Below are 10,001 nucleotides of genomic sequence, written 5' to 3'. Positions count from 1 at the left end.
ATTCTAATTATTCTGTGTCTTGAGCAGAGAAGCAAGTAGAGCATTTAAGAGGTGCTTTTAAGAGCATTTAAGAGGTGTGACTTTTTTTTATTTCTTTGGAGAAAATTTGTGGTTCACCTTGGCACGGTGTGAGCTGGGGTAGACAAAGATTGGAAGAAAAACAAATGCTTCGGAGGGAGAAAAGGAGGAAGTGGGGGAGAAGGAAAGAAGGTCAGACAGCCAGCGGGCATCGTGGGAGGGGAAACTGTCACTCGTGTCTGCGGCTCCTGCATTTACATCACCTGTGCCCAGGCATGGAGAAACAAGGAAACCAGCACAGGCCAGCTGTGCAGAGACGGGAGAGGTCAGCCCTAGACGCGTGGTGAAGAATTCTCTGACCACAGGATTTGGGTGAGAGAGAAAGCCACGGGGTTGGGGCCTGAGCGCCTTGGGAGATGTAGAGACCTGTGAACTGTGAGCTGTACTTTTCTACCAGCAACATGTCCTGTGGGCTTTGGCCAGAGAAGTTCAGCTTTCAGGGAGAAGGCCTGAGCACAGATGTAGATGCAGGAGTCACAGGCACGAATGACGACTTCCCCTTCCCGCAGCGCCTGCTGACTGGTCTGACCTTCTCTCCTCTTCCACTTCCTCTTTTTCTCCCTCCGATGCATTCATATATTTCTTCCAATCTTTGTCTACCCCAGCTCACACCATGCAAAGGGAAGCCACAGATTTTCTCCAAAGAAATAAAAAAAGTCACAGGATCTATTTGCATTCCACATCCTGCTCCTCTGGTGTGTAGCCTGGACCCCTGAGCCCACGCCTGTTTTAGGACACTTCAAACAAGAAGGAATGTTCCTGTATTTCTCTGAATCTCCAGAAAACTGACTAGTCTGGCCGCAGTGAAAGTGAGCTGCAAAGTCCTGCACCTGTGGGCAAAGACCACGGGCCACTCCTGTCCCTTCAGTGTGGACCCTGGGTCCCAGCATGAGCGGCCCTACGGTTCTTTCAAACACAGACTGAGTGGGCTCTCCCCTTGCTGTCTGCCCGGGGTCCATCCCCACCCCTAGTGCAGGGTTCTCAAGTCCCCAGCCTCTTGCCACTTAGTCAAGCTCAAAGGTGTGAATCAGGGTAGTCACCTGGCCCGATCACATGTTTTTTAATGAGGCAAAACACACATAACATAAAATGCACCATCTGACCATTTTTTAAGTTATAATTCAGCAGCATCAAGTACATTCACAATATTTCAAACTGTTACCAAGAAGTATGTAAGAAACTTTCAACATCTTAGCAAAAAACTCTACAGCCACTAAGCAATAAATTCCTATTATTCTTCCCAGGCATCCCAAGGTAAGCTGTATTCTACTACTTGTCTATGAATTTGCCTATTCTAACTGCTTCCTATATTTAGAAATATGGCTCAGTCCTTTTCTTTCTGGCTCATTTTATTTAGCAAAATGTTGTCGAGGTTTATCTATGTAAAAGGATATACCATGATCCCATTACTCTTTAGGGCTAAGTAATATTCCATTAGTTATGCCACATTATGTTTATGCCCTTATCTGTTAATGAAATCTGTTCTTTTAAGCCATTCACTTTTTGAAAACAATTATTGCAGTAATAGACACTAATATACAGTAATCATGGAATTGGAAAATAGTCCAGGTTTGAAACCATGGTTTCCTTCTTATTAAACAACAGGTTCATCATATATAGGGAGCTCAACACCGCATAGCCATTCCAGCACCCAGGCCAGGGAACAGCCCCTACCATGAGCACATGCTCTCTGGAGGAGGCTGCCGGACCCACAGAGGGTCTTGCCATCTAGTGACATCCTACACACATCCTACACACACTCATCCCTTCTGCTCACCCGCCATGGTCCAGCGATGTAAAGGACTGAAAACGCAACTTCTCCTGAACCAGAGAGTGTCCACCAAGTATTTGGTGAAGTAAGACACTTCCAGAGAGGACCCAGGCACTAAGCCCGCTCTCTGCCAGCTCGCTCAACCTCACTGTGCCTCAGTTTCCTCATTTGGAACAGCCTCACGCCACAGGTTCATTGTGGGGGTCCAGGTGATGACACTGCCGTGTGCTGAGCTTGTCAGTGAGTCCCTGTGCTCACACCTGAGAAAGCCCGCAGGGTCTCCGGGGACGGGCGAGTGACCCCTGTGCTTCCCTGCAGGAGCGGCCGGCGAGGAGGAGCTACAGGTGCTTCAGCCCGACAAGTTCGTGTCAGTGGCAGCGGGACAGACGGCCACTCTGAACTGCACCCTGACCTCCCTGCTCCCTGTGGGGTCTGTTAAGTGGTTCAGGGGGTCGGAGCCAGGCCGGCAGATGGTCTACAGTTTCAAACAAGGAAAAGAAGAAAGCCCCTTCCCCCGAGTGACCACTGCCTCAAATATCATAGGCAGAGATGACAGGGACTTTTCCATCCGCATCAGTAACATCACCCCAGCAGACACGGGGATCTACTACTGTGTGAAGTTCCAGAAAGGGGCCCCTGGCGACACAGAACTTAAGTCGGGCCCAGGCACGCAGGTCACCGTGAGCGGTGAGTACCGTGGGGGCCCTCGCCCGAGCGGGAGAGCAGGTCAATAGCACGCCCTCCATTCCCTCTGCAACAGCTAGGAATCAGGTGTGGCCATGGGAGCTGGTCTGCATGACTTGGTTCACCTCCTTCTATAGATGGGGAAAGTCGAGGCTGCACAGGACATGTTAGCTGCTCAAGGTTGGGTGGCTGGGAAATGGGGCAAGGTCTGGAACCCCAGACTACCCAGTTCCACGGTTCAGGGAAAAGCTGCATTTTTCCCCTACCAAAAGCATCTCCTCTGCTCCTGTGTCTGTGTGAACAACCTTTTGGGGGGCGCTGCTCCTGAACAACATGTGCTGACAGCTGGAGGCCCGCGAGACCCCACAGAGCACACCTGCTCTGCAGTAGGATTCCTACTCAGGCCCGAGGAAGATGCCCAGACACCCACTTTGGGTCCCAGCTTCATTGCTGGGAAAACCTCCCACCTCTGAACATGTAAACAGGAGATGGGGCCCCCAGGGCCGCTCTCCCCAGAGCCCTTCCTGCCTGGCCACCAACATGTCACTGAGAAAGCGCCTCCTTCCTTTCCTTTCAAATGCTGCAGGGAAGTCTTCGTGAAAACACCTCCAATCTCATTTATAGGTTTTTTTCTTTTTTTCTTTTGGTCATTCCACCAAACGACTTTCTAGCGGGCTATAGAAACAAGAGGCAGAGAGTCCCCGTCAGCGCTTTCTCGTCCTTTTCTCAATCTGGTTCTTCAGAGCAGCTGCAGGCCTTGAGACATTCACATTCCAAGCTGTTTCCCAGTGGGTTTCTGCCTTCCCTGCACCACCACCCCGCCCCTCCCCCCGCAAGACAGTCTCAGACAGGCGGGGACCAGGACTGGACAAGTCACAAGAGCTGGTTGTCAGGCACCTGCTGTAGGGGCGCTGCCCCCAGAGCCCTTCAAGCCCAGCACGGGCGGGTTTGGGTACATCACCCTCTGCTAGGGCGGAGGCTGGGCCACTTTGCACAGAAACACACAGGGGTGCTCAAGGATGCAGAACAGGGCCGCGCAGTGGTCACTCACCTGGTCTGTCCTGCATGCAGTGACGGAGGTTTGGCCCTTACCCAGGACAAGGGAGGCGCTTCTGCAGCTTCCTAGGCCTGTGTCTATGCTTCTTACGTAATGACAACTGACTGGTGCCTCACCTTTGCTTCCTCAGGCTCAGGCATCCTTGTTTCCAGCCCAAAACTGACCCCAAGGAGGACCCCTTTTCATCATCCCTCTGTCCCCTCCCTTCAGAATCAGAGATGAACACAGAAGAGAGCTACTTGAGAAATTGTTTAAAGAGTGAAAAGTTTGGGGCCCTTTCTGGGTGTGCAAGGGGTTAAGACAACACTATAGAACTTGCTGCAGCTGCTGCAGCATGAGTTCGATCCCCAGCCAAGGAGCTGACCCACACGGCACAGCAGACCTCTCCTGACCCAACTGCTGCTCCCCTCAGCAGTGTATTTCAGTACATCTGCCTATTCTGCTCCCCACTCTGTCTCTGGTGATTCCTCTCATGCCCCTCCCCATGCCTCTGGCCTACATCCCAGTTCTTGTATGCATAAATAAATCAATCTTTAAAAATATTTAAGAAAGAGGCCCTCCCTGGTGGCACAGCGGGTTAAAGCACTGCACTAAGAAGCTGAAACCACTTCCGCATGAGTTCAATTCAGGTCACCGGAGGTGACCACATGGCACGGCAGACCTCTCCTGACCCGCCCGCTGCTCCCCTCAGCAGTGTACTTCCTCGATCTGCCTGTTCTGCTCCCCACTCTGTCTCTGGTGAAGTCTTTCACCACCCCTGAGTCTCTGGCCTGTACCCCAGTTCTGTATGCACCAATAAAATAAATCTTTAAAAAAAAAATATTTAAGAAAGAATGAAACGTGTGGAGTAAATCCCTCACCCACCACAGGGAGAGCTGGAGATCAGGCCTGGGCGCTCCCCTGGTTGTGCCTCCTGCCTGCTCCCCTTGCTGCACCCCAGGATAAACCTGCTGTCCCACTGCACAGATGAGGGCTGGGGTGGGTGCTGCCCCCCCCGGGCCCCCCCCTGCCCCTCCAACCCCCCCCCCACATTCCTGCTGTGAATGTGCCTCTGGCCTTGGCAAGGCTGTGGGGAGGAGGGGACAGGGACAGCTCAGAGTCACACTGAGGAGTGTTGTTCCTGAGCCCAGATGACAGGAAACCCCCTGAGGAGAAAGAACAGGGACTCTGAGCCCAGGCCTGAAGCCCTGTCAGCCGCCCTGGCCCTGGCTCACCTCTGCAAACCTGGGCGTGCCTCAGTGAGGGTGAGGACACCCCAGCACCCTGGAGCCAGAACAGTAGCCGGTGGAGTCACAAGCAGCGTCACGGCTTCTCCTCAGTGGTGGCTCACTGTCGCGCTTACTGTCGCAACTGCTCTTTGTAGCCAAACCCTCCCGCCCTGTGGTCACGGGGCCCACAGAGAGGGCCACACCTGGGAAGACGGTGACCTTCACCTGCCAGTCCCACGGCTTCTCTCCCAGAAACATCAGCCTGAAATGGTTCAAAAACGGGAACGGGCTGCCAGCACCCCAGCCCAGAGTGGACCCCAGCGGAGAGGCCGTTTCCTACAGCGTCTCCAGCACAGCCCGGGTGCAGCTGACGGCGGGGGACGTCCGCTCCCAGGTCATCTGCGAGGTGGCCCACGTCGCCCTGCAGGGGGGTCCTCTTCGCGGGACGGCCAACTTGTCGGAAACCATCCGAGGTGTGAACCCCGCCCACGCCAGCCCCGCCCGAGCCTCAGCGGCTGCTCCCCGAACTCCAGGCGCCGATGGCCCCGAGCCGGTGCCCGCCGCCTGCCGCCCTTGGCCATCCCCAGGCCGGGCACGCGCAGGCCACTCCCTCATCGCCAGGGCAGCTGCCAGGGCACTTCCACGTGCCGGGTGGTGAGCGGGCGGTTTCCCGGGCTTTACCTGCAGCCACCCAGCACTCGGCACCCCCCACACCCCTCCTGCCCAGTGAGCTTGGGGATTGCTTTTATTTGCCACAGTGATGAGCTCCCACAGCTGCCTGCGGGGGGCGGGGGACGGGGGGCCTGTCAGTCTCACCCTGTTGCCCCCCAGTCCTTGAGCACCTACTGTGTGCCGGCACTGTGCTCAGTGACCCCGCAGCGGCAGCGAGAGCCTCCGTGTTGGAGGCCAGCTGCCTGCCCAGCACTGCCCAGGGGCGGGGGACCCCTGCTGTGGTGGGGGCAAGGGCCGGGCCCCTCTCTGGGCTCGGTCTGTGCATCAGGTCAGAGCTTCTGCCCTGTGCTGTTGCAGTTCCGCCCACCTTGGAGGTTTCCCACTCTCCCGCGGCAGGGAACCAGGTGAATGCAACCTGCCAGGTGAAGGATTTCTACCCCCGGAACCTGCAGCTCACCTGGTTGGAGAACGGAAACGTGTCCCGAACAGAAAAGCCCTCAGCGCTCCTAGAGAACAAGGAAGGGACCTTCACCTGGAAGAGCTGGCTCCTGGTGAACTCCTCTGCCCACAGGGGGAACGTGGCGCTCACCTGCCAGGTGGAGCATGACGGGCAGCCTGCGGTCTCCAGAACCCACACCCTGGAGGCCTCTGGTAAGGCCTCCACTCCAACAGACCCAAACTTTTAAATTTTATCTCATTTTTTGATGTTACAGGTAACCATTCATGTTTTCATGCTAATCTAGAATTTGTAGATTATAAACAAAATTTAAAGGAGCCGGTCACCCCAAACTCCACACCCTGAGTGACCGCAGATGGAGTCAGAACCCAGCCCTGCAGGCCTTTGCATGGAAACATGAGAGACAGCAGGGTGGTGGGTGAGGCTCCCACTCGGGCCTGCTCGTAACTGTCTGTCCCCCAATGCTGGCTCCTGCAGCCCTGTCACCACTCTCCTGTGCCCCAACCTCCGACCTTCCAGCCCGTCCCATGTCTCCACCCACATGATAAAGCCACCGACTGAGCCTGCACCTCTGTCTGTGCAACAGTGGCTGGTCTCCGTGGACGCGGTGTGAGTCTGGAGTGTGGCGATGGGCCCACAAAGACCACGGCTCACTACAACACACCACGTGCACGTGTGAGCTTCTCTGCTTTCTGTTCCACTTCACCCTGTAATGTAGAATTTTCTAGAAGGGAGCAAGGAACAGCGAGGTGGCAGGGGTGGGGGTAAACTTTCCCCTTTTGCTAGCTGTTGGCTGCAGACACCATTCCTGGAGAAAAACAGCTGCTCTCTGCCCTGTCCCTGGCCACCCAAGGGTCCCCAGTGATTTGGCCCTGTGTGCACACCCTACATCAGGGCCTCTTGTAGCCCCTCCAAATACCAGCCCCTTCCTGGACTCCCTAGGAGCTCTCCCAGCAGGGTTCCTTGGGTCAGCCACCCTGAGGGCTCCCTCTGCTATAGAGAGCACCCCTGGGAAGCAGGCACCACCCCCCACCAATGGCCTGCATTCCCCACACATGTGGACACTCATTCCCGAGGCCCTGTGGTCTGGGCTTGTCTCAGTCTGAAGGGCAAAGTTTGGCATCATCCTAGCAGATAAGTGCTGGGTTTTCCTAGGTTGGAATCACCTTGTTCGTGTGATGCCCTCAATTCTCTGAACCTCGTTTCCCAATCAGTAGAGCACAATCATCACCCATAGGCGTGTGAGGACAAATCAACAAGCCAGATGCCAGGTTCTTGTTAGGTTCTTGTGCTCCCCCTCCCTCCAGGGCACACCCCAGCACCTCAGAAGGGTGAGAATGATGATGCTCTTCACCCTGATTTCTGCCCCAATCCCAGGGAAGGGTGCAGGTCAAAGCTTTGGAGGTTGACAGGTCGAGGGAACCCAGGAGGGGTGGTGGAGGCCCAGGGAAGGGCTCCAGTGCAGACCCTCTAATGGCGCCTTTTCTTTCACTTCCAGGAGGACTGCAGTTGTTGGCCCTCCTCCTCACTGTCCTCCTGGGCCTCAAGGTGCTGCTGCTGGTGGGCTTCTCTGTCTTCTACATGCTCAGGAAGCAGAGGCCCTGACTGTGAGTACTGGGGAAGGGAGGCTGACCAAGGTCTGTCTTGGGACAGGCTATAGGTCACATGGTGTCAGGGCTCTGTGGAAAGATGAGAAGGTGACCCACGTCCCTCAGTACCCTCAGGAGTCTTAGATCCCTCTAAACATCCCCAACATCCAGAGTGTGTTTGGGAGCCCTAATGGATATTCAAAGAAGGATAAGGGAGTCCTGGGAGGTGTGGAAGAAGCTGACTGGAGGCTTTGTGGGTGGTGCTCTTGGAGACCATCTCTGGATTATTTGCACATGGGGGCTCCGAGTGGGAAGGAGTCCCCAATTTAGGGGTGTGTCAGCAGCCCCAGGTTTGCTGCTCTGAGGGGGCTTTTGAGGAGCTGTGGGAAGGAGGCAAAGACTGAGGGGGCAGGGCCAGCATCCGCAGACACGCAGGGAATGTGCTTGAGGGAGGAGCAGACCACTCAAGGTGAACATGTCTCCCACAGCACTTTCATCCTCCTGCTGCCCCCACCTCCATCCCTGCGGCCTCCTCCCTTCCCGAGGGCCAACCTGGAGGAGGAGTGACAAGACCCTTGCACAGACTCACTTCCCATGGCTTCTCCCAGTGACCTGCCTGCCCACACACCCTGCTCTTCCACATCCTGATGTCCCCCAGGAGGGTCTTCCTCCAGGGTCCTCTCAGGAATACACGCCCACAGAATTCCAAATGACCAGCTTTCATGTTCTCATCACATGACCAAAATGTAGTAGGGTGGGGACTATGAGTTGCTGGGGGCTGAGAACCAGGCAGTAAGATGCCACTTACTGCAATCAGCCCTATTTCCAGTCACCATCGACCACAAGCCAGCGGAAGAAAGTGAGATACTAGGGCTGAGTCAGTCAACGCGCTGTCATGAGCTCGCCACATTAAACTCCACTTTGGCTCAATGATAAGTTTGTCTTTTTTCACTGCTTGCTAGCCCCTGTTAGGATGTTAGATAACTGAGGTGTAATAATTTCAAGGCGGTTGAGAATCCCTGGAATGACATTTCAATTAGGAGCTGGTTCAAGACAGGGTCCTATGTTCACGGCCAAGCCACTTTTGACTGAGGAGACATCAAATGCATTCTTAAAGAGAAGACATATTGATAAGGGGAACTACTAAGAGAAAATACACTTCATGTAAACATCCTCTCTTCACTCTACAATGACCTCTAACATGAAGTAAGCCCAAAGTTAGCAGAGGAAGGGAATAATAGGTATTAAAGCAGAAATAACTGAAATGGCGATTCTAGGAGACGTTTTCTAAAATCAGTGAAAAGGCTGTTTTTTAAAAGATAATTGTAATGATAAATCAAAACCTTTAACTAGACTCAACAAGAAAAAAAGAGAGGACTCAAGTAAATACAATCATAAATGAAAGAGGAGAAATTACAATAAAAAAAAAAAAAAACAGAAACACAAGGTCCATAGACTACTATCAGCAACATAGGCCACAAATTGGACAACCAAGGCGAAATACATATATTTTTGCAAATATCTAACCTATCTTGACTAAACTATGAAGAAGTAGAAAATTTGAGCAGACCAATTAATAACATGAATATTGAATCAACAATTAAATTAATAGTAAGGAGATTGACTCAGTAATAAAAACCTCCAGAGACAAATGAAAACCCAGGACCAGATGGCTCCAGCAGATGGTAGATCCTACCAAACATTCAAAGAAGAAATAATATCACCCTCCACTCTTCCAAGAAAATTGAAGAGAGAAAAATATGAAGCTCATTGTTTGAAGCCAATATCACCCTGATAACAAAACAAAAACAGATAAAGAAACCACAGGAAAATAAAATTACAGGCAATATTTTGATGAAAATAGATTCAAAAAAACCTCAGCATTAGGTGGTAATCCAAATTCAACAATATATGAAGGATCACAGACCACAATTGTGTTGGCTTTATTTCAAGGATGCGAGTGGCTCAACATCACAAACAAGCAGTGTGACACTCCCCACTGACTAAGGAAGGACAAAAGTCCTGTGAGTATCTCAGGGGGTGCAGAAACAGCACCTGACAAAATCCAGCATCCATTCACGAAATGCTTTCAACAAACTGAGCATAGACAGAAAGTACCTCACATACTCGGAGACAAGGTCACCCTAAATCGCAGTCAGTGGTGAAAAACAAACAAAAAAAATTTCCAGAAGATCAGGAACAGAAAAGGATGCCTGTTCTTGCTATTTTTTTCCACATAGTGCTGGACATCTCTGCCAGAGCAAATGGAAAAGGAAAATAAATAAAAGGCACCCAAATCCAAACGGGAGAAGTAAAACTCTATTTGTAATAAGTCGTTACATAGAGAACTCAAAAAGTCTCCGCTAAGTAAAAGTTGTTTTCAGCTACTAGAGGGACGCAGTAAGTAAAAGCCACGCTGGTCCAGTCCATGAGTCTGCTCTGGGGAAGAGGCCCAGGTCGTGGGGGCTGTGCTCACGGGCAGAGG

General features: G+C 52.6%; 1 protein-coding gene across 1 annotated transcript; it reads left to right on the top strand.

Annotated features, from left to right (window-relative positions):
- Positions 1 to 2,148: 2,148 nt before the first annotated feature.
- LOC101632355 lies at positions 2,149 to 7,532 on the top strand (the record flags this gene model as incomplete). The annotated part of the gene is made up of 4 exons (XM_012728112.1): positions 2,149 to 2,536; positions 4,954 to 5,271; positions 5,828 to 6,121; positions 7,426 to 7,532. Coding segments are annotated over 4 exons (1,107 nt in total), but the record flags the coding sequence as incomplete, so codon positions are not given.
- Between the last annotated feature and the right edge of the window lie 2,469 nt (positions 7,533 to 10,001).

This window comes from Condylura cristata, unplaced genomic scaffold (genome assembly GCF_000260355.1).
Source record: "Condylura cristata isolate star-nosed mole 26May11 unplaced genomic scaffold, ConCri1.0 scaffold00022, whole genome shotgun sequence".
NCBI classification, from domain to species: domain Eukaryota; kingdom Metazoa; phylum Chordata; class Mammalia; order Eulipotyphla; family Talpidae; genus Condylura; species Condylura cristata.
This window is presented reverse-complemented; position numbering and strand designations above follow the sequence as displayed.